Raw genomic sequence first — 25,818 nt, 5'->3', positions numbered from 1 at the left:
AATAACTTTAGACATTATTCTTAAGAATTAGAAGAATTGTTGAAGGTTTTTGAGAAAGAAGATATCACTGTGTTTCTATTTGTTGCAACTGAAGAATGGAATTTGTTAGGACAACACTGGAAATGTAACTCAGGTCAAATATTATAATGGCTTGAAACTACATAATGACATGGTTGCACAGGGAATGGAGATGAGCGGGCTTACTGAAGATACATTTCTGTGTTTGAATTAAAGTAGAATAGCTGGAGATGAGTACTGAATGAGAGACTCTCCAATGCAGTCATTTTTCAAGGTGACTTATGGACTTTTGGTTATACATAGCAGATTGAGCACACATGTCTTTATCACTGCAAGTTCCACAAACACTACTAAAATAACTATTTCATGGATTTTTTGAAAGAAACAGTTCCACAGAGCAAAGAAACAAAGATAGGGGATCACAAGAGAAAAGATGTTAATTGAAAGATGAAAGCTGCTAACTTGTTAGCTTTGTAGACAAAAAGAAAGTGATTATAAGGAGAGAAATTGAGAAACAAACTGCCAAATAAAGTGAAGTATTCTTAAAAGGATGAGGCATTGGAGGCATTTGCTACCTGTGAAGGCAAGGCTGAAGATGGAACTGAAAAAAGAAGGCTCTTGAATGTCACTATTAGAAGCATTTATTGTTTTATTTTTTAAGATTTATATACTAGTTAGAGAGAGACCATGAGCAGGGTGGGACAGAGGGAGAGAATCCTCAAGCAGACTGCCTGCTGAGTTCAGAGCCCCAATGCAGGGCTCCATCCCACAATCCATGAGATTAAGACCCATAAGATCACAACCGGAGTTGAAACCAAGAGTTGACATTCAACCAACTGAGCCACTCAGGTGCCCCAACTATTAGAACCATTTTAACATCTGTATATACTCCACTTTCCAAGTACTTGGTTATTCCCTTTATCCCTGTTTCACATAACATATGAACAAATAGGCAGAATATTGAAAATCTACTCTCTAGAAAAAAACAGAAGGAATTTGGAGTTGTGAGCAGTAGTCACTGCTAAAGTAGGAAGTATCATGCTGAAGAAACCCGGGAATAATGAATATCTACACATTAAATGGTGAGGGTCTAAACCCCTGTTTCAGCTGCCAGATCATAGGCACTCACACTCACAATTTGTAGGCTACAGATAGCACCAATCCTCCCTCCCTGGGGAAGGACATATTAACTGTTGGAGGTACTGGTGAAATAGTCATGTCACCTTCATGTCCTCCTTAGTCACCTTCATCTATACCTGACCCTTATAATTTGCAAATGCACAACAAACTGCCAATCTGATATTTAGTGCCTCACTCTTAAATATGATCAGGTGGACAAGGATCACTTAGACATCTGGAGAAATCTAAAAGGTATCAAACAAAGAAACATTAAAGAGAAACTCAAAGGAATTGAAGGCAGTGCAGGAGCAGGAAAAAAAAATTCAAAAATATAATTGATAACCTTAGAAAGCAAGCAACATGTACATCCACTTAAAAAAACAACCACAAAACAGCACACTATCAAAATTAAATTCAAAGAACATAAAAAGAGCTTTGGGAAACTAAACAAAAGAATCATAGAAAAAATTAAAAATTTAGGGGAAAGCTTGAGTGATAAAATTAAGAAAATTTCCCAGAAAGTAGGTGCTCTCTCCTTCCGGAAAAACACAAGGATACAAAATGAGAGGATCAGATGAGAAAATTAGTAAAAGTTTCAGATGATCCAACATTTGATTTTTAGTACTCTCAGAAATAACAGACAGGAGGAAATTAATAATGGAATGTTTCATTACCATTTCTGAGAACTGAAGTCCATTCATCCATTTGTAGATTGGAAAGAGCTTGACAAGGGCCTAGAAAAATTAATTAAAACATAAAACCATTTTAACTTTACACTAAAATTAGAAATAAAAAGAAAACTGAAAAGATGGTCCTGTTTTAAGATAAGAAAAAAACTTTTAAAAATAACATACAAAGGATTAGTAAAAATTCTACTGCATAATATTAAAAATCATAAATGAGGGGAAAAATGACTACCGAATCTTAAGAAAAATGCTTTTCAAATTTTAGGTCACTCAAGCTATCAATCATGTGTAATAATGAAATAAATGACCCAAACTGTGATAGCTTGTGTCAGGAATTTTCTGAGAAAGTGAGTGATAAAATGTTTTTTGAGGTAGATCACCCACTGCCTAACTGGCAATGGGGACCCCACCACCGTGAAGATGAATCACAGATTGCCTCGCACAAGGTAATGGTAAAATTACTTAAATTTCACTGGTAATAAATTGGGATGGTTTACCAGTGAAAGAGGATCCAATAACTGGTTAAATGTTGAAAAGCATGAGAGAAATAATAATGTCAAGGACAATTGGGTTTATGGTATTGCCAAACTCTACTGACATCTAGAAACAGGATTAAAAAGAAAAGGCTGAATGTGATTAGCAAGCAACTGAAAGCCAAGAGTTAAATCAGCAAACCTTCTTGGGAGCATATAAAAGCATCTCATCTTCTCAGAGGGAGAAAAGAGAAACTTGAGAACCATCCCAGGATTTGTCATTAAAGTAGCTGAGTTCCAAAGAAGGCTAAACTTCCAACCAAGGGCCCTTGAGGAAAGGAAAGTAAAAACAACCAACCAAACAAAACCAAAACAAACAAAAGTATCGAGAAAAACATGCGGAGGATTGAGGGAGGGAGGATTCTAGATTATAGGCAAGATATGGATGGACCAGGTTTTCTTAAGCCTAGACTGTCTGAGGATCAGTATCAGTAAGTGAAAGTCAGTTAAGATGATTTGGCAGGCGCACCAGTATTGAAGACCAACGGGGTGAAGACTGCATGCATGCTCAAAAGTTGAACTGATAAAAACTATCCAACTCCCAAGGTAAAAACTCAGTGTAGCCAGGCTAGAATGTCTAAAATAGTAAGATGTGTTCATTATAAAACCCCAACTATACTCTGCTATAATTTCTAAAATAACCTTTTTCTCAGGTGGTGCTTCCCACACCTATAGTTATTTAATTAGTGGTGTGCTGGTCTCAATGCCTCTTGTTCCTACATGACTATAAGAGCTATGCAGAATTCTTATTTTCTTGGTCACTGCACCCCTGAAATATAGAAGGAATTCTTGAAATATTTCTTGACATTTTGAAGGATTGCAGTGAGGCTGAGTTAACCAGGCTTTGCCCTTTTTGATTGGTCCCCCTTTTGAAATTAAGATCCATGATGGTAAGGACTTTGTATACCTTATTTAGCTCTATACCTTCAGCAACTAGCACAGTACATAATAACAAATAATGTTCGACAAAGAATAAAAGTACAACAAATATTTATGGAATTAATGTGCTGTTAAAAGACTTTGGCTTTGGCCATCTTGGCAGTTATCAGACTATGATGCAATGTTAGATGTCAAGACTAGCAAAGGTGAAACATGTTCAGTTTTGGACTCTTGAAACAATCTTATATTAGGATAAATATAGTTTTCTCATGATAATAAGGAAGAATGTGTTTAAGAGGAGAAACCATTACCTGGTGGTGTTTGATCTATGGGTCTAACAGTAAGTGCTGTAGGAATTCTGAAATATTCTGAAATATGGTAGCTTTTAGAGGATAATCCTTTAGTTTGTATACATTTTCCTTAAGGAAAAAGAATAGTTCTTAGGTCAGCAACTTGGGGCCATTCATTTTAAATCAAGACTTATCTAAAGAAAGCATGTGAGATTTTAACAAGAAAGATTAGCACAACCAAATACAAATGCTAGATAAACTATAATAGAGGAAATTTTAATAGGTAGCCAAACTTGAAGAAATAGAAACTGCCAGGGGCCAGAAATGGGAAAGGCAATTAAAGGTAGATTATAAAGTCCTGCTAAAGTGCTGCCAACTCCATTATTTGCATGTATGCAAATATATATTTGTATGTTCTCTAGAAAATTCAGTCTAAGATTTTACTAAATCCACAGGCACAAGACAATATGGGTCTTATCAAGTCATAAAGACAGAAAAACGACCCTGATGCAAACGATTCCCTAGGTGCTGCACAATCTGTGAAAGGAAACCTGGAACCACCTTAAACTCACAAACTGAACAATATTATAATAAAGGAACTTCTTATCCAACCCAAAGAATATAGGTGGAGGGAAAAACTGTGATAAACTGAAAACTCCAGCCTCTGCAAAAAGTATATGATGGTTCAATTTACACCATCATTGATTATAGGAATCCAAGTGAAGAAATTAATAATATAAAAGCTAGTCAAGACAGCTGAAACCTCTGGAATCAAATAAGTAACTACCAAGATTTTTTATGTTCCAGGCTCTCTTCTGATTGAGAGAATAAAATAATGAACAAGGCAGACAAAAAGTCTGCTATCAGAGAACTTATGTTGTAGTGAAAGAAATAAGATAAGTAGTCAGAATGCAAACATGTCTAATAATTTTGTCTATAACAAAAAAAAAAAAAACAAAGGAAGTTAAAAAGCCATCTCACAGTTGGACAAAATAAAAATAAGAATGAATATTATGACATATTTAGATATTTGGATACAGGTAAAACAGAATTATAGAAATGGAATTTATATTTTTTAAAGCACATATTATAAAATACAAAGTATCCAGCAGACCAACTATTTAACTCAATAATTAGAAGAAAAACAGTAACCTCAAAGAGATTGGAAGAAAGGTAATAAGAATTGGTTATATAGAAAGAACAGAAAGATTAATGCAATAAAATACAGGCAAAACTCATAAATTAGATTAAGAAGATATCACAAATAATATTAGAATATTGAAAGAAGTTTTAATATTCATATAATCAATATTAAATACAAATATAAAAGTGACCCAAAAAACATAAAGTTTATGGTAAATATCAAAATATTTTTGATATTGAACTGAACTTTGTAAGATAATGTACACATTATCTTTTCATCATGCAGACACTTCCAAATTATATTTTGTTTAAATTTCTGTTATAAAAAATAATTTGTTTCTCCAAATAATCTGCCTTTTTTTTTTTTTTTTTTTTTAAGAATCTGCCTTTCAAACAGTTGTCAGTTTGGTAAATATTGGCCAAATGTGGCTTCCAAAAGCAGAGTGGAGGTGCAGAAAGTTCAAACCTACTTTTGGGATATTTAAGAATTTGGATTATTAAAGATTTTTAAATTTGCTGACAGTTTTTTTTTTATAAATTTATTTTTTATTGGTGTTCAATTTGCCAACATATAGAATAACACCCAGTGCTCGTCCCATCAAGTGCCCCCCTCAGTGCCTGTCACCCAGTCACCCCCACCCCCTGCCCACCTCCCCTTCCACCTGACAGTTTTTGATGACTCTAATGAAAGACAAATATCTTGGCTAGCTAGAAAATTACAGTAATTGATTTTTTGTGCTGTAGACATTGACCACACACATATGTTTTTAAGTCATTGAAAGGATGCTGAATTCCGATTTTCATCTGCATAGGATACATTTTGCAATTTGTGTTTATGTATCAGCACAATGTATATAATAATTTTACATATACAATGGGCACATCAGAAGACAGGAAGATAGTTTTACCTGACGTTTTTTAAGTTGATTTTCCTTTAGGGCTTCATGAAGAGATAAATAGAATAATGTACTTGAATCATAAATACTAAAACTATTAGGGGCTGAAAATAAACATACAAGTTTCTTTTATTACTTAAGGGTGAGAAAAATAACATATAATTGAAAACAGGCTAATTCTCATCCTTTTACAACTTTTATTTTATATGTAGTGCTTAATGACACATTTATTTCATCTTCAGATTAAAATATACAGATGTATTTGATAAAACATATCTGTAGGGATCCCTGGGTGGCGCAGCGGTTTGGCGCCTGCCTTTGGCCCAGGGCGCGATCCTGGAGACCCGGGATCGAATCCCACGTCGGGCTCCTGGTGCATGGAGCCTGCTTCTCCCTCTGCCTGTGTCTCTGCCTCATTCTCTCTCTCTCTCTCTGTGACTATCACAAATAAATAAAAATTAAAAAAAAAAACATATCTGTAAACTATGAAGCAGTTACCAAAAATTTTTATTTTATTTTATTTATTTTATTATTTTATTTTATTTTAATTTTATTATTTTAATTTAATTTAATTTAATTTAATTATTTATTTATTATTTATTTTATTTTATTTTATTTTATTTTATTTTATTTTATTTTATTTTATTTTATTTTTAAAACCAAACACCTTCCATTTATGCCAGGAATTTAAGCAGAGACCTGAAGTGGAACCAATTGACTCGCACAGTAGCAAATACAAAGTAAAGCAATGATCTTGGCTTGAGCTATGTGGTTCAGGGGTCTGGCCGAGGGTCCCACAAGCTCAGTCGCTGCAAACAATGGTTTTCGGGCTGTCCCTGTAGCCTGGTAGAATCACGCTGGGGGAATGGAGAAAGTGAGCACCACTTCTTACCATGTTCTCCCTCCGCCTGCTGGTCTCCCTCTGCCCCTGTGTGGGACGCCGCAGGGATCACTCACCAATCAGCCCAGGGCCGACCCAACCGGGGTGGGGGGGAGCATCACTGTTCTCCCAACTACAGCCAGACTCGCCTCCACAGCAGTACCTGTGGCTGCAGCCTGGACCCCCGTGCAGTAGTCCCGTGAATCTGGCTCTGGCGGTGGCAGCTGGAGAGGGTAATAGGCCCTCCTGCTGAATGAAGGAAGTTGAATGAATGAATGGGTGAGCTGCAGGGGTCACTTGCAAAGGGACCAGGAACCATAAGTTAACAACAACTCATTCAGGCAGATGCTTTCTTCTTCTTCTTTGCTGCCTTGCTGTCTTTTGATGTGTGCCTTGCCCTCTTGCCTGTGTCACTCTCAGAGTCTGAGCTGTCAGAGTCAGATGACTTCCTGTCTCTATGTTTTTTTTTTCTTCTTTTCCTTTTTTCTTTTTCTAGAAAAATTCCTTGTGGGGTCAGGCTTCTCAAACTCTGCTGACTTTGCCTCTTCCTCTCCTCTTCCTCATCCGGTATCAGAGAATACTTGGTCCCTCCTGGTTGCATAAAACAATCCTTTGCAAAGTGGCCTTTTACAGCCACACTTCTTGCAGGTGGTGTTCAGGACAGCCTCGGGGGTGATCTTCTGCCCAGGGTAATCCTGGAAGGACCGCCGCCGCCTCTCTTCTTGCTCAGTGATAACGTTGTTGGGGTCAAGGTCTTTCCCAATTCCTTGGTTGACGACTTTCATGGATAGGGATACTTTTATCCTATCATTTTTCATCTCCCAGCCAATAAGCTTCACCCACACTTTGTCTCCAACATCCACTATCTCAGAGGGCTTATCCATACGACAGGATGACATGTAAGTTCGATGGACCAGACCTTGCTTCCAACAGCCAGGGATTTTGATGAAGGCTCCATAGTCCATAACCATAGCAACCTCTCCTTGGAAAATAGTGTAGAGAGCAGGCAAGTTCTCCATGGTCTCGGGTCTTCCTGAACTCATCCTTAATGTTCTATGGCTCCTCCATTTCTCTTCTGCCAAAGTTAATTCAAGTGTCTCTGGGTCAGCTCCCTGGTCTCCCGGCCGCAGCATTGCGCGAAATGCCAAAACCAAACCCCAAAAATTCTAATAAAGGAAAATAATCATCCCTATATTTTATAGTGAAGTTAAAAATATAAGAAAAATTAATGTGGAATGTGCTTATCCCAGGGGAGATTAGAAGGGAAAAAAAGAACCTAATAGCCTATTAATTATTATTAGAATAAAAAGCCTCACTTTAGTCTGTTACAGAAATAGTATCAGTCGCTAGCAGTTAGATAGTATTAAAGAGATGTCTCTGTGTCCATTGAGCAAGCTAAATCTTAATTAAAATTCATGGAAGTTTGTTGTTCCTACTTGATGACCCTAAAATTGGTCATTGATTATTCGTGCAAGTAAGCTGAAAGCAAGACACATTTACTTTCTCCAAAACTGAGTTTCAGTATCTTGAAAGGTTCAGTGTTGCTCTAAATTGTACTCTGCAAATTTGTAGTCTACATTTAATTGTGTATAAAAATTCTCCCTAATGACAAGTATGGAGCATAAATACCTATAATCATCTATTTTATTTCTACAATGCTCTTATTAGAATGTATGTCTTTAATGACAATAGTCACAAGACATTGATCATCTAATAACTTATGTGTGCGAATCTTAGTTTTTCCAAGGACCATTTTAAGCACTAGATCATAGATATTTTAAACTAGACAGTCACCAAATCAAACTATCAATTTTTCCAATGAAGAAACAGTAACGCAAAAAAGCTAAATGGAATACCAAGAAAGTAGATGATTAGGTTTCCTGATACAATCAATTTCCTAATCACTCTATCATATTTAGCACCCTCAACACTCTTGTATATTTTAAGAGATGAAACTTGGTACCTAGTATATAAGAAATTAAATTGTTCATACATTAAACAGTTTTATAATAGGCATTATTTTCACTTTTACACACATTTTCTGATAACCTTGAACATAAGGAAATGAAATAGATAGTGGCACCAATAGCTTACTCTCCAATGATATTGTGGCTAACAGGATGTACAAGGGCTGTTTAACTATCTCTGGATTTGTTGTGCGGTGTGGCGGTGTAATTATCGTATATATCACATAGGAGGTTTGATTAATAAATAATCACTATGCATTGTGTTTCTCAACCTTAGCTGCACATTAGAATCACTGATGAACTTTGTAACAAAAGAGATGCCATAGCCCCTATCCCCAGACATTCTGATTTTAGATCTGGAGTGGGGCTAGTACATCAATAAGAAAAGTGCATACAAATTTAGGAAATACCTATGCTAAGAATTGTTCATCACTTACTTGAAAATCGAACTTAACTGGGCATCCTGTATTTTTATTTAGTATAAATCTAGCAACTCTACCTTGGAGTCACTTCTATCCTCTCCTTCCAAAACTTGTCATTCTGTGAGAAGCATTCCAACATTCTGAGACATAAGGACCATTTCCATTCAGAATAGATAATTCGAATAGATAATATAATTAATCAATAGATTTGATTAATAAAAAGCACATTTGTTTTACAAATCAACAATGGCATAAGAAATGCAAACTTAAAAATATTGTATTCACTCAGTTTTCTGTTTTGATTTTACAACTTAGACCGTTATTTGAGAAGTAAATATATGTTCACTTCTTTTCTCATGGATTCATCTTTAGAAAATACCTTTAAAATATTGATGAAAGGAAATCAAAAGACTAATTCCTTTGCATAAATGTTTAAAAGAAAAAATTTTCAAGACAGTAAATTTTTATTAAATTTTATAGTTGTGACATGGTGATGACAGAATTTCAGATAGCCCCTGATTTATTTTTTACTGTGAAAACAAGAAAACATCAAATTTGGCTTCAGTTTCATGATAGTTTTACAAAATGAATTTCAGACCTTTATATATCACGCACTAGGCCTGTTAAAATTTATTTAACTTCATTAATTTCTTTCTCCTAACTTCATGAATGTTTGAGATATCCCAAATTTCAATGAGGAGTGTATTTTATTCTTCAGTGTGTGTCTGTGTTTCTTTCTTTCATTTTTTTTTTTTTTTCTGGTCTTGTTAAAAATGTTAATTCCCGGCAGGGTTAAAATACAGTGTTGCATTAGTTTCATATAGTGATTCAGTAGTTCCATTTGTTAATTGGTGCTCATCAAGATAAGTCTTAATTCCCTTATATTTCACCCCTCCCTCACCCAACTCTCCTCTGGTAGCCATCCATTTGTTCTCTGTAGTTAAGAGTCTCTCTTTTGGTTGTTCTCCTATTTTCTCTGTTTTGTTTTGTTTTTAATTCCATATATGAGTGAAATCTTATGGTGTTTATCTTTCTCTGTTGAACTTTCTTCACTTAGCATTATACCCTCTAGTTCCATCCATATTATTGCAAATGGCAAGATCTCATTGTCCATAGATAATGTCTGTTAAAGAGACTGTCTTTTCCCTGCTGTATATTCCTGCTTCCTTTGTTGTAGATTAATTAATCATATAAGCATGGGTTTCTGGCTCTCTATTCTGTTCCATTACCTATGTACCTTTCCTTTTTTTTTTTTTTTTTTGTGCCAGTGTTATACTCCTTTGATTGCTATAGCTTTGTAATATATCCTGAAATCTGAGATTATGATACCTACAGTTTTATTCTTATTTTTCAAGATTGCTTTAACTATTTGAGGTCTTTTGTGATTCCCTACAAGTTTTAGTATTATTTGTTCTAGTTCTGTGGAAAATGTTACTGTCAGTGTTTTGGACATTACATTCTAATAGGTGTCTAGTGATGTCTTGTTTTAGTTTTCATTTTCCTAATGATGGATGATGTTGAGCATCTTTTGATATGTTATTTGCCATCTGTATATTTTCTTTGGTAAGGTGTCTCTTGAAATATTTTGCCATCTTTTAATTCTGCTTTTTCTTATTGTGAAACTCTGAAACTATCTTGGTTATTAATACCATCTCTTTATAATGATTAGATAATAAGATATACTAAAAATTAAATTCTATGGATAATAACAATAATTTTAATTTCTCCAAACTAAAATATCCCATACCTAAAATTGGTAGGTATAATGCCTTTACCCATCAGTGGGTTAAAACATCTTTAAAAATAGTTATAAAAGAAGTTATACAACGTTTAAAATACATGGAAGCATACAAAACAGCCCTCAAAGGATATCTGCATGAGGACTTTACTAATACCTCAGAAAGTATCTTTATAATGTAAACTAAATAACGATAAGTTTCTATAAATATTCTTCTACTATTAAGAATATAGATGGTTCAGAAAAATTAAAATTTTTTGAAATAGTATCCCTGAAATAGAAATCTGGGAGGAAAATATGGCTGAATAATGTGCATTCTGCTGAAAATTTTACTAAATAAAAATTAATTATACTTGGTTATTTTTCTCTTACCTGAGCTGACAGAAGATGCTTAACTGACTGAGCCACCCAGGAGCCCCTAGATTTTGTTTTACCCATGTTTAGAATTACATTGATTAATCAGATCTCAATTTCATTTATTATTGTATAATTCTTAATTTACCCTCTAATCTCCAAGATTTTTATAAAATAATCTTTAATAAAAAATGACCTACACTTATATTAATATGTTTAGAATACAATATTGTTGCCATTGAATGACTCTATAATTGGTAAGTAATTGAAGTGATGAGAAAAAATAATCCAAAGATATGCACTTCAGTACTGGTCCAGAAGTTCACTTATATGCCCATGAAAGCATTCCATTCATTTCTTGTTCTGTGTATATTATGTACGACTTAGACTTCGGTTGTTTAGAATATCATTGTGTATTAAAATAGTCTCTTAGATATTTACTGGAAGGGAAAAATTTGTTCATTGAAAATTGGTTTCTAGCCTAAGTAATACAGAAGAGCTGGAACCCAAGAGAAGGGACATTGTGTGACACTCAGGAGACAGGCAAAATTTTTGGTCTTTTGCACAAATGATGTAAGTTACCCTCCATGATTTCTTTTTTTAAAGATTTTATTTATTTATTCATGAGAGATACAGAGAGAGAGAAGCAGAGACACAGGCAGAGGGAGAAGCAGGCTCCCTGCAGGGAGCCCGATGTGGAACTTGATCCCAGGACTCCAGGATCACACCCTGGGCAGAAGGCAGGCGCCAAACCACTGAGCCACCCAAGGATCCCTCCCTACCATGATTTTATTGTTGGTTGGATCAGGTAGAGACTAGAGATTGCACTGTGTGGTGTTTTTATCTTGATAAGAATACAACTTACATTACAATTGCAATTTAAATTGTGTGAATAGTAAGCTACAGATTTATCCTGCATTTATGGTCCTAAACTAGACTACTGAGAATTAGTTAGGATGATCCTGAGCCATAAAACTAACTGTTCCTTAAATTGAACCAACTGAATTTTTGCAAGGATACTTGATTAATTAGTACCACTTCCCCATTGCTAGGTTCCAGTAATTCCCCCTATGTTGGAATGCAAGTTCCAGGTATGATTAAAGTCAGATTTACCTTTCTTTTTTGAGGAATAAACTGAAAATTACCTGGCATTCAGATCATGACACCCTTTCTGCAAAATTTCTGGAAAATGTGACTCTGTTAAGATATTATTTCTAGCCTATATTATTTAGTTGGTGTGAATGCTGGATATTCTCACTAGAGCTACTGACTAAGAAGCTCATAAATTAGCATAGAACCCCCACCAGGCATTATATTGCATTGAAGGTACAATTTAATGTAACCAATTCTGTACAGTAGGAACTAGCAGGGCATAGCAATGGAAAAGCAGAGGACAATAATAAAATTCACTGGAAAGGTCAAACATGTAATCCATTTGAATTTGTTGATAGTTCATAATTTAGAATACTAGTTGGAAAAATTATGAAATATTCAGGGCTACAGGGTACAATGTTGTTGTGATCTTGTTTAAAAATAAAAAGATGAGGAAATTAATTAAATGTTAAAGGAATCTCTTTTATTTTTGATAACAGAATCTGTCAGCTAAACAGTAGGAGAGTGTATAATGTCTTTAGGAGGATCTAAAAATTCTCTCCTTGTCATATTATTATTGTGCCTATACAATTATTTAATGTTAATGGAAAAAGTTCCTCATGTTTTTGGATTCTTTGGTTTTCTTTTGGAAAGCACAGCTTTCTAAATTAATCCATATCTAAGGCTATGAATCCAAGACTACTCTTTATTTTAAAAAATAGATTTTGAATCTACAAGGTACTATATGAACCATTTAATTATTTTATGAACCATTAATAGCACTTATTATTCATTATTTTTGTAAGGAGCATGCTTGAACCATAAGAATGGTAGGCAAAATTTACTATCTTATGAATTCTATAAATTTTCTCCTACTAGTCTATTTCTAATTTCTTTAGGCATCATTGATTATTTCATTATTTACATAGTACTTATACTAATATAGTGTTTTACTATAGTATTATGTTATAGTACTATATATACTGAAAAATGAAGTACTATTGTAGCTTTTAAAAATGAGGTCTTATAATGTAATGCAATATTATATCATCTTGACCATTAAAAGATCTTCAAAGCAATGCAGTCATATATTTTTTTTTTAGATGAAGACCACCAAATGTATAACATTTAAATAACTTGTATAACTTCACAAAAATAGCAACAGAACTTGAAAAATACACAAAATTCCTTATTCACATTTTAGGATGGCAGCCATGTTGATTGTGTGTCTGTATTCATTATGGGATTAGAGCACTATTGTAGACATAGCCAGTACATTCCTCAGATTAAACTTATAAATCATTCATTTTGGGGATCCCTGGATGGCTCCGTGGTTTAGCGCCTGCTTTTGGCCCCAGGCGGATCCTGGGGCCCTGGGATCGAGTCCCACATCTGGCCTCCGACATGGAGCCTGCTTCTCCCTCTGCCTGTGTCTCTGCCTCTCTCTCCCTCTCTCTCTCTCTATCATGAATACATAAATAAAATCTTAAAAAAAAACATTCATTTTTGTTTCGGCTATAATAATCAAGATATATAAAAATCCCAACTACCATGTTCTTTTCTTCACCTATTAAATTTTTAGTATATTAGAAATCTACTTTTAAATGAGATCTTATCTCTGCCTCTTATTGCTTATATCCTTCCTTATATATTTAGAACTGTATAACAGGCTTATTTTTAATCCTTCTGATTTAAAAATCTGCTTCATTTAGCTTAGGTCATCTTTCTTTTATAATGGTTATCCCTCCAGTGTTTACATATTTGACCCATGTTGACCTAAGGATGTCAGACCCTGGTATTTATGTCCAGAAAGCACCAAATACCAAGACCTGAATTGTGTTTGGCTTATACTTAACGAGATGAGTGTAGCTGCTGAATGCCTTTGTGCAGCTTAAGCACTTCATAAGTCTAGAGAGTGTTATTCACATAAACAATGTTATATGGTAGGCCCTGGAGACACATGATTCCCAGAGGAGGGAGAGCATAATTACTGAACTGCTTCTGGTCACCTCTTCAGCAGTTAATCCACAAAGAAACTCTTCTTAAATTTTTATTTTTTTTAAATAATAGACTATTAAAAAAGTTTAAAGTTACACAAATATTGAATAAAAAGTCCAAAAAGTCCCCATACACCCCACTCCCCCCTCTCCAATTTCCTTTTATAATTAACATTTTGCATGAGTGTGGTAACATCTTGCATTTGGTACAGTTAATGAACCAACACTGACACATTATTATTAACTGAAGTCCGTGGTTTACTGTGGGTTACTATTCTATGGGTTGAGAAATGTACAATGGCATTAGCTTACTGTTAAATTACGATACAGCAGAGTTTAACTGTTCTTAAAGTATCTCTTTACTTATTCTTGCATCCTCCCACTGTCAACCCCTGGCAATACTGATCATTGTACTGTCTCCATAGTTTCACCTTCTAGAATACCATATAATTGGCCTTTTAGAATCAGCTGTTTTCACTTAACAATAAACATTTAAGATTCCTTTTTCAGTGGCTTGATTGCTCATTTCTTTTGTCACTGAAAAATATCCCATTGTTTGGATGTACCACAGTTTATCTATTCTTTCACCTATTGAAGCACATCTTGGTTGCTTCCAAGGTTTGACAATTTTGAATAAGCTTGCTATAAATATTTGTCTCCAGGCTGGTTTGTTTGTTCTGTGGGCATATTTTCAAATCATTTGGGTAAATTCCTAAGAATATGATTATTTGATTGTAGGAAAAGAGTATGTTTATTTTTCTAAAAATACTGCCAAAATGTCTTCTAATGTGCCTGTAACATTTTACATTCCCACCAGCAATGAATGAGAGTTTCTAATGCTCTACATCCTTGTCACCATTTAGTTTTGTCAGTGTTTTGGACAGTACATTCTAATAGGTGTCTAGTGATGTCTTGTTTTAGTTTTCATTTTCCTAATGATGGATGATGTTGAGCATCTTTTGATATGTTTATTTGCCATCTGTATATTTTCTTTTGTAAGGTATCTGTTGAAATATTTCGCCATCTTTTAATTCTGCTGTTTTCTTATTGTTGAATTTTATAAGTTCTTTTTGTATTTTAGATACCAGCTTTTTATTCATATGTGTTTTGGAAATATTCTCTTTGAGTCAATGGCCTGTCTTCTCATTTTTTTGACATCCCAAGCCTAAGCGACTTTTTTTGTTGTTGTTGTAATTGTTGTTGTGTGAGGGCTTCATGCTTAAATTCTTAGAGAAAAGCAACAATGGAGCAGGAGGTTCTCTTGATTCTAGTCTATCAGGACTGGGTGAATCTGACAGGCAAAGGATGGGAGGAGAATGCCTTAGGGTACATGGTCTTCTCTTTCTATATGTGTAACTGTCACACATATTTGGACTTTTTACATTTTATCTTCCAACACTTGGAGCCCAAGTTTTTGCAAATTTCTTGAATAAGGAGCAAGCAATATCTTACCTTATATAAGGCCCATTTTAAATGTGGCTTATTCCTCTTCATGATCATTGGCATTCTTAGCTTCAGGACAAGATAAATTCTTCACTAGCCATAAAGGCATCACCCCCCACCCAAATTCTGTTATCTGACATGTGTGTGAACATATACTGTGTTCTCAGTAGCAGCCAGACTTTGAGCCATTCATTATTACAATACTACACCTACCAGTACCTTTCTAAAAGGAACAAACTGGGGCACCTGGGTGTCTCAGTGATTGAGCATCTGCCTTTGGCTCAGGTTCTGATCCTGGGATCCTGGGATTGAGTCCCGCATCAGGCTCCCCATGGGGAGACTGTTTTTCCCTCTGACTATGTGTTTGCCTCTCTGTGTGTCTTTCATGAATAAATAAAATCCTTTATAAAAAAAAAGGAACAAACTAAGTCAACTAGTTAATTTAAAAGAAAACATATAATCAGCTATTTAATTGGTTTGGAATCTCATAGAAACTAAAGCATGTTATCCTTAAATATTCATATTCATAGTTCTCTATACTTTAATATTATCTACTGTCACTAGATAAATGTAGGGTTCATTTCTTAATTAATTCCCCCATGGTCTTGAGATTATTTTCAAATTCATGGCAATTTCTTCAGATTAGGATAGTTTTGTTGTTGTTAGAATTTAAGGTTTATAGAAAGAGGATAAAGTAAGTTAGAGCATGAAGGTTGTTAATTTCCCCCAGAACACCTCATATATACCTTATATTCCAAAAGATAAATATTCTCAATTTAAAACAAAGAAGAAATTGCAAGCATTTTATTACTTATAGTTTATAGTGTTCACTACTTGCAACCTGTAGCAAAGCTTTTATTTAGAAGTAACAACTTGCTGTGATCTCATTAGGAAAACTAATCAATATTTTAAAAACAAAGCAAGCACAGAACACATTTAAGGAGAGCCCCAAACCTGATCATTACTTCTCAGAGTGTGATATTTAAAGCACTATAAACAAATCAAAAGAAGTACATAGCCTTGCGTACTTTCTGTTTCTTTATTCTTTTACCTGCCATTTATTTCTTTACCAGACTCAACATTCCAATAGCATGTTCACTACTAAATTAAAACCATTGGTTGTCAAGTGCTTTGAGACTCTAAAGTATAAAGAATAATAACCAAAATCATGTTATTATCTGGAAGCCAGAGTTCCGCTTAATACAGCAGTCTGCCTGGCCTATTTTATATCACAATCTGCTATATAATTAGATAACATCTGAAATCTAGTAGAGATTCTAATGACAAGAATGTTCCTGCCTGACTTCTTAGTCTAACTAATGAAGCATGGGAAGAGATTTTCAGCAAGTGTCAACCATTTTAGCTTGTGATACCAATTTGACAGTGTAGCAATTGGTATTCATTTGCTAAGCACCAAATGAAAATATTATTACATATATTTATATTTTTACTTGGAAATAGAGTAAAAGCTAATTATGATATATATGGTGATAACTTAGAACAGTGCCATTTTAGATATAGACAGACTTACTATTTCTGATGATTTATATAATTACACAGAAACAGCAGTAGTCAGCAAAGAACTGAATAGAATTTCTCCTTTAAAGAATGGACAGCCTACTTGAGAGCCAAACATATATATTTAAATAAGAATATAAACAGGTTTTTTTAATATATATGTTCAAAAAATGGCTCCTTATGTATCCTGCAACACAATGAAAAAACCTTTGTGTAGTCTTACAGATTGTCATAAACCCCCCTCTGGTTCAGTTGGTGTATCTTTTATGATGTAAATAGGATTCCCTATAGCTATTTAGAGTAATTTAAAACTCATCCTATGAACTTTCATAAGCTAGTGAAATAGGAAAAGCATATCTGGCTAGAAAAACAGGTTTGCTAGATCTGCTCAAGCAATGAATTTTTAAAGGGTTTGCTTAAAACAACAGAGTATGTCAATTGGCAATATCAGTCCGCATATGAGCTTTCAAATCCTCTCTTTCTAAGCCCAGGCAGCTGGGTGATTTGTACGATATTTGATTTTTGGTTTTTCAGCAGCCCATTTTGATTTAGTGCCATTTGCATTTTTATAGACAACAGCAGTCCTGCAGCAGGCTCTGTTTTGTTGATAGGTTTTGCAAGTTGATAAAGGTAAAGGGTATGTAGAACTTGCACCTCATCAAGATGTGTTGTTTCAAAACATCAGCACCACTGAGAGATGAGTCTCAGAGGAAACAAAACACAAATACCTAGCAATTATATTTTATAATTTTCTTTTTTGTTTTCAAATTTAGATACACTGCCTTTCTGCTTACCTCTTTTTCTATATTCTTGTAATGTTTTAGACTTTTAACAAGAATTCATGAAGACGTTTTCATATAAAAACACTAATATAGTAATTGGGAATCTTTACTATAGATCATAATATTTCCCTACAATAGATGTTCTGGCCTAAAGTTCAATTGTTAAAAGAAAGATTGTTCTTAAGAGAGTTTTATGGCCCAAATAAAAAATGTACGATATATGGAATGTATGAAGGTGAGGAGAGGATTAACATGAAAAATCTTACTTTTTTGTTCTAGAATCTTTTACGTAGTTTACCTTTAATTTTCCCACAACCATTTGATATGTAAATAAAAATGCTGATTTTATAAAAGAGATAAGCTCAGACAAGTTAATCATTTGCTTCAGGTGATTTGGCTCTTAAATAGAATCTGGGATTTGAACTAAGGTTGATCTTACATTCTGTTGCCTCAGGGTAAATTTTTTTAAAACTATTTATTTCAGAGAGAGTGTGGAGGGCAGTGGGGAGAGGGAGAGGGAGAATCTCAAGCAGACTCTCCACTGAGTGCAGGAGATTAATGCGGGGCTCTATGCAAGGCTCAATCCCATGACCCTGAAATCATGACTTGAACTAAAATCAAGAGTGGGACATTTAACTGACTGAGCCCTCCAGGCGCCCCGGACTTGAAGTAATTTTATCAAGAGAAAAACATGTTAAAAGTGGACCATGTGAACAATCTTGATGAAGACAAATAAGAAATTACAGAATGACTAGATGCAGCCTTGGGGGTAGAAGTATATCCGGACCGGAGGTGAAAGAGTTTGTAAAAATTTTGCTGCCTGCTCAAGGTTGCAGAGTTGCTCATACCTGGTTTGTCTGTTCATTTGCTTGTATGTTGACTTGGACTTGGTATAGTTTTAGATTTGATTTTGAATGACTTAAGCAGTCTTGAGGTTTTCAATCTTACCATTCTCTGCTGCCTTCACCCAGGAGAGTTTCACTCATTTACACTATCTGTACCAAACATCTCTAGGCATTTGTGTGTGGACTCCCAGTTTACAGTATAAGTAAATAAACTCATCTGATAGGTGTTGGGATTACCTTTCCCCAGGGACAAAACACCAGTCTGTGAGACAGACATTAAATATTTGCAAATACAATTATTATTTATAATACTCTAACTTACCGTCACACGGAGGAACTACACGTTGGAGTCAAGGAACCAGATAAAATGTAGTAAGTTTAACAAAGGAAGTAATTACAAAGATGGACCAGACAAAAATCTAGTCTGAGAAGAGTGGATTTTATAGTGGGAAGTTTCAAATGAAAGTAAGAAATTTGGAGACTATCTAATCTTGGATAGGACAGATTAGAAGTAACTGAGAATTAGGAAACAGATACATGTTGGAGCACCTGGGTGGCTCAGTTGGTTAAGCATCCAACTCTTGATTTTGGCTGCAGTCATGATCTCAGGGTCCTGAGATTGAGCCTTACGTGGTACTCTGCGCTTAGCATGGAGCCTGCTTGAGATTCTCTCTTTTCCCCTCCTTCTGACTCTCCCTTTCTGCTTGTGCTCCTCTCTCCTAAAAAAAAAAAAAAAAAAAAAGAAAGAAAATGAAAGAGAAAAAACAAATAAAAGAAACAGGTAAGTGTTATTAACACATTCAGTTTGAGGAACTGTATTTTAAACATGGAAGACTGAGAGGTTCAAGGACAGGAAACAAAGCCCTAGAGTGGCATAAGTCCAGGATCAGGAGGGATTTTTGTTTCTAAGAAAATGATGTATAGAGGTAAATGGAAAACTAATGCAAAAATTAACATGACAAATTTAATTAAAAGCAAGATTCTGAGAGATTAATGTGAAATTTGTGAGATTCTCCTAAAAAGACCCAAGACCCTTTAAACAACTAGTTTAGGGCGGGTGAAGTGTGGGCCACATGAGATCTATAGCTGGGGTGTAACTGAACTAACATGAGTTCATTCCTTGCTGAGTTAAAGGTAGAGACCACACCAGCTGGAGTTGACACAGGAGGGAAACTTTATTTGTGGCAATTAAGGATATCACAGGAGTAACTTCCAAAGCCATGACTCCCCAAACAAGGGTGAATGGGTTTCTTTTATTTAGGGTTAGGATGTATACTCAGGGGAGTTTTGTTATCGGATACAGAGGTAGGCATAAGGTCATGCATGCATACATTGTATGTTATGTTAATGCGGTTTGTGCTTTTCCTTGGATGGAGATTTTAGCATCATAATCAGGTTGGGGTGACTGTCAGCCACTGCATGGTCCATCTGCACAGGTGTGAGTCAGTGGTTGAGGTCTGGAGGGATCTCGCCAACCAGAGCTCTACATCAGGGCAGTTGTTATTACCTAAAGGGATAATTTTGGTTTCCATCATAGGATGCTTTGCACAGCTGGTCTTTTGTCTGACTCAAAAGATAAGCTGAAAAGAAGAACTTGAGGAAAATATGGGATGATGGTCGGTGGGTACATGCAGATGAGCAGTAAAGATCATGTGCGGTCTTGATGGTGACAGAGGGAAAGCAAAGGTCGGTGGAGACAGGGCTCTTGTGTTCTGCTTCTCTTAAGTTTTCAACTTTTTTTGGAGTTTTTGGTACTACTTAGTGAAAATTTTAGAAGAAGGCCATCTATAGTTGCACAGGTTGCCCCCAGTTTATATCAGATATTATATAGTTGTTGCCCTTGGCGTGCTCATGTGGCAATGCTCAGATCATACTGAAAACACCGATTTTGCTTTAAGCAATACTATCCATATACTTATCTAAGAGCTACATTACTAAAATCATAAAAAGTTCTTCCAGATTTTTATTATGCACAAAGATCTGGTTTCATGATCAAGGATTAATCACTTGCTATAACAAAGATTTAAGGACAAGTCCTTTATGTTTGTGTGTTTCCTCACATTATTATGGATATAAATCCACTAGTGATTAAACTTCTTTAATCATAGAATGTTGTGAGGATATTCTCTTTGATGTCTTCTATAATGTAAATATTTAAATACACACAATTCAGTGTGTATGTATATATTTGACTTTATGCTGCATTCTTACATGCTATAAAGGAATCTTTTTTTTTCTTAAGACATTATTTTTTTAAAAGTTTTAGGTTCACAGCAAAATGGGGGAAGTTTAGAGATTTATTATATACCCTCTGCTACACATGCATAGCCTCCTCTATTATCAACATCCTCCACCAGAATAACATATTTATTGTAATCAAAGAACCTACATTGGCTCATCATAATAACCCAAAGTCCATAATTTACAGTTCATTCTTGATGTCATACATTTTATGAGTTTGGACGAATGTCTATCGACACGTATCTATCATTTGGGTATCATGTAGAGTATTTTCACTACCTTAAAAGTCTTTGGTGCCCTGCCTACTCATTCCTCTCTCTCCCTCCCCCTCAACACCTGGAAAGTACTGATCTTTTTACTTCCTCAGTAGTTTTGGTTTTTCCAGAACATCATATAATTGGGATCACATACAGTGTAACACTTTCAGATTGACGTTTTTCACTTTAGTCTTCAAAAATGGCTGTACCATTTTGTACTCCCACTATCAATGAACAAAAATTACTATTTCTCCACATTCTTCCCAGGATTTGGTGCTGTAGGTGTTTGGGATTTTAGTCCTTACAATAGGTTAGTAGGGCATCTCATTGATATTTTAATTTGAATTTCCCTAATGATTGTGTTGCAGAGCATTCTTTCACATGCTAGTTGCCATTTGTTTATCTTCTTTGGTTAGGCATCTGTTAGTCTTTAGCCCATATTAAGATGCAGTTGTTTATTTTCTTTTTATTGAGTTTTAAGAGGCTTTTTCTGTATTTTGTGTAACAGTTCTTTATCAAACATGTCTTTTGCAAATATTTTCTACCAGTCTGTGTTTGTTTTCTCATTCTACTGTCAGTGTCTTTCACAAAGCCTAAATTTGTAATTTTAAAGCTATAGTACTAAAAAAAATTACAATGAAACTCGCCAGTTCCTTCTTTCATGAATAGTGCTTTAGTATGATATTTAAAAATGCATTAACAAACCTAAAATCATATAGATTTTCTCATATGTTGTCTTACAGGAGGTTTATAGGTTTGTGACTTGCATTTAGGTCTATGATAAATTCTGAGTTAATTTTTGTAAAAGGTATAAGGCCTGTGTGAAGAATAATTTTTTTAAAAATATGTGCATGTTCAGTATTTCTGACATCATCTATAAAAAAAACATCCTTTCTCCATTGACTTACCTTTGCTCTTTTTGTCAAAGATCAGATTAGGGATCCCTGGGTGGCGCAGTGGTTTGGCGCCTGCCTTTGGCTCAGGGCGCGATCCTGGAGACCCGGGATCGAATCCCACGTCAGGCTCCCGGTGCATGGAGCCTGCTTCTCTCTCTGCCTGTGTCTCTGCCTCTCTCTCTCTCTCTCTGAGTGTGACTATCGTAAATAAATAAATTTAAAAAAAAAAAAAAAAACAAAAAAAACAAAAACAAAGATCAGATTATATTTGTGTGGACCTATTTCTGGGATCTCTATTTATGCCATTGATCTCTTCGTCTATTTTTTCACCAAAACTACACTCTGAATTACTAGAGCTCCGTAGTAACCCTTGAAGTTGGGTAATGTCAATCTCCAACTTTGTTGTTCTCCTTCAATATCGGGTTGCTATTCCAGGTCTTTTGCCTTTACACCATTATTTTAGAATCAGTTTGTCATTGTCCATACAATAACTTGCTGGCTTTTTCACTGTTTTACTGAAACTACAGATCAAGTTTGGAAGAACTGACATTTTCACAACATTGTATCTTCCTATGTATGAACATAGAGTATTCTCTCCATTTATTTAATTCTCCCTTATTTATTTAACCTAGGGTTGTAGAATTTACCTCATATAAATATTGTGCATGTTGTGTTAAATTTATACCTATGTATTTCACTTTTTCTTGCTAATGTAAATGGAATTAGGCTTTATTGGCAGTTCTTCAGCATTTCTACATAGAAAATCATCTGTAAACCAAGTTTTATTTTCTTTTCTTCTTTTATTGCCTTTACCAAGACTCTCATATGATGTTGAAAAGGCACAGAGAGGAGGACCACATTGCCGAATGTACATATATCTGTTTATATAAATATATAAATATTTATATACATACTCAGGACTGAATACACACACAAAAATCACCCCATTTGTTAAAATTCATAAATATTAGCTGCCTTAATGAGTTATATAAATTATCAGTATTTTTCTATTATTATTTCTATCTTAATAGTTAGATTTGAAAATACTTTGACATCTCATATGAAATAGAATCTAACTTTTTCCCTATCTCCACTTTCTCAGATTTCACATAGATCTCCCAATACAATCTATTAAGTAATCCATTAATTTCTATTGATAAAATGTTACTTTAGCTGAGAGAATCTATTTCTGAATTATCTATCCTATTCCATTAATAATATTATTTTTAAAATTTTTATTAAATGAGAATTTAAGTGTCTTTGTTGGGGGCTATTAGCTAGGTGATAGTTTAACTATGAATGTGTAGTTTTCAATTTCTAATAATTGCATACATAATTCCAATGATAAGGGTAATAAATAGATCCCCAAAAGAGAGATGACATAAACACATAAACAAGGAATAGAACATTTATTATATGTTAAAGGTGGTATAAAAAATAAGTGTAGTGGGTGCTTGGGTGTCTCAGTGGTTGAGCATCTGCCTTCAGCTCAGATCGGGATCCTGGAGTCCTGGGATGGAGTCCCACATTGGGCTCCCTGCAGGGAGTGTGCTTCTCCCTCTGCCTGTGTCTCTGCCTCTCTCTCTGTCTCTCATGAATAAATAAATAAAATCTTTAAAAAAATAAGTGTAGGGAAATAGAGCACTTACTAAAATATGTCAGGATGATAGGCTATACATTTGGGGAATATGATTCGGTCTGTACACAGGCTTGCAATAAAATTAATTCCCTATTGGTTAAAAGATTGTTAGGTGAAAATTAAAGCCAATAAATATTAGAAGAAAATGGAAATGTCTTTAGCAATATGACCTAAGGAGAAATAGAAAATATTGATGAATTTGATTACATAAAATGTTAAATATTCTGTACATCAAGAAACAATAAAAACTAACTTTAATAACAAAAGAATTTGAAACAAATGTGATAAATATTGTTGCAAGTTATACATCAGTAAGGAAATTTTAAAGATTTATTTATTTTAGAGAGAGAAAGCACAGGGGGAAGGACAGAGAGAGAGGGAAGAGAAACTCAAGGAGACTCTGCACTCAGTCCTGAGCTTGACATAGGCTCAATCTTAGAACTCTGAAATCATGACCTGAGCCAAGACCAAGAATTAGGTACTTAAACAACTGGACCACATAAGTGCCCCTAAGAAATTTTAAAAATCAATAGGAAAACAATAATAAAACATGAGCAACAATAAAATGAGCAAAACTATGAACAATTTAAATGTTGGGAAAACTTGGTAGTGCTAACAAGTATATTTAAATTTCCAGTGCAAATTTTAATTTAAAAAGATCTCTGAAAAAACTAAAATGTCATTAAATCTTCTCAAATTAGCCAAAATATAAAAAATACTATAATATATGCTTTTGGTAATTGTGTACAAAAATGGTGAAGTACAATTATTTTGGGAGTCCATTAGACAATGTGTATCACAAGACTTTGATCCAATAATACCACTTCTTGTAATTTAATAAATATATAGGAATGTGGGAGAAGATTAATATATTTATGTGTGTGTATGTCAGTGTACAACAAAAACATTGGAAATATATCAAACAAAAGGTGATTAGATACATACATATATAAATGTGTATATAATTACACATATGTTTATATGTGTGTTATACATTTGAGTGTATAGTCAGGTAATATAGAATTATTAATTATTGTTTTCTTCTTTACTAATTTTCCTCACTGGAAGAACCTGTTTTGGAATTATTTCTTCTGTATTTTCTTTTTTTTTTTCCTTCTGTATTTTCATACAAATAACTGTATTCCAGAAATAAATATGTTATAGGTGAGTATCATTACATCATAGCCTTAGAGGCCATATATTGCATATGAGCTCATCTAAGTCTACAAAGAAACACACACACAAACACACAAGTAAAGTTTTTTTTTTTTTAAGATTTTATTTATTTATTCATGAGAGAGAGAGAGAGAGAGAGAGAGACAGGCAGAGGAAGAAGCAGGCTCCCTACAGGGAGTCTGATGCAGGACTGGATCCCGGGTCTCCAGGATCAGGCCCTGGACTGAAGGTGGCGCTAAAACGCTGAGCCACCTAGGCTGCCCCACACAAGCAAAGTTTTAAATGCATTTCTCTCTTATGGATAGAATTCTTGAGTTTTGCTTAATTTTATTTATTGATGCTCTGTATTTTTATAAAACAAAATGAAAGAATTTATAATAAAAAAAGATTATTTTAGAAACTGTTTGATTAGAAAATGGATTGGAATGATAAACCAGGAATATACATTAGCATCCCCTTCCAATTAAATTCTTTGAAAAAGCAAAAAACCTGTTATTGGTTTTGTTGTTGTTGTTGTTGTTGTCGTTGTTGCTGCTGTTGTTGTTGTTAGGTTAAAGGTTAACAGTGTCAGTAATTAAGAAAGAATAATTTTGGTTTAAAATAAATGCCAAAGCATTTTGACAAATTCATGGAAAACAAACTCATGATTGTCAAAGAAGCAAGAGTGAAATAAACCATAGCAGAAAAAAACATAGAAAGGTGAAAGAAAACTGGTGCAGAGGCAATTGCAATTTCAGTAATAATCAAAGCTCAGAGCACACATAAAGTGCAGGAGGAGGACCCAAACCCAGGGGAATCCAGGCAATTAAGAGATAACACTGTGAACTTCAGGCCATTCTATCTCACCTTGGTTTTTTTCTGAGTCCAGCAGTAGCAGTTCTGATCCCAGGCAAAACCCCAGGACTGCTCTGAAGAAATGGAATGATCAGCATAGGAAGCCTACTAACATGGGTGATGGGGCCTAAGATTAAATCACAGGTTAAGAAAATTCTGGGTCTTGAAGTACA

The 25,818-nt window shown here is 34.5% G+C and overlaps 2 protein-coding genes across 2 annotated transcripts in view; one reads left to right on the top strand and one right to left on the bottom strand.

The window, feature by feature from the left end:
- The window catches only part of EYS (eyes shut homolog), a 1,522,493-nt gene that overhangs the window by 611,080 nt on the left and 885,595 nt on the right, over positions 1-25,818 (top strand). The window lies entirely within an intron of this gene.
- On the bottom strand, positions 6,853-7,551 carry LOC112641819 (zinc finger CCHC domain-containing protein 17-like). The gene has a single exon (XM_035698169.2). It carries the CDS (start codon positions 7,485-7,487, stop codon positions 7,005-7,007), a length of 483 nt encoding a protein of 160 aa, XP_035554062.1. The 5' UTR covers positions 7,488-7,551; the 3' UTR covers positions 6,853-7,004.

The sequence above is a fragment of the Canis lupus genome, chromosome 12, assembly GCF_003254725.2.
Source record: "Canis lupus dingo isolate Sandy chromosome 12, ASM325472v2, whole genome shotgun sequence".
Taxonomy (NCBI): Eukaryota; Metazoa; Chordata; class Mammalia; order Carnivora; family Canidae; genus Canis; species Canis lupus.
Note: the sequence above shows the minus strand (reverse complement) of the source record. Positions and strands in the feature narration are given on the sequence as shown.

What these genes read in the sequence shown, in the direction of transcription:
- LOC112641819 (XM_035698169.2), bottom strand. Translation starts at nt 7,487, where the DNA reads ATGAGTTCAGGAAGACCCGAGACCATGGAGAACTTGCCTGCTCTCTAC.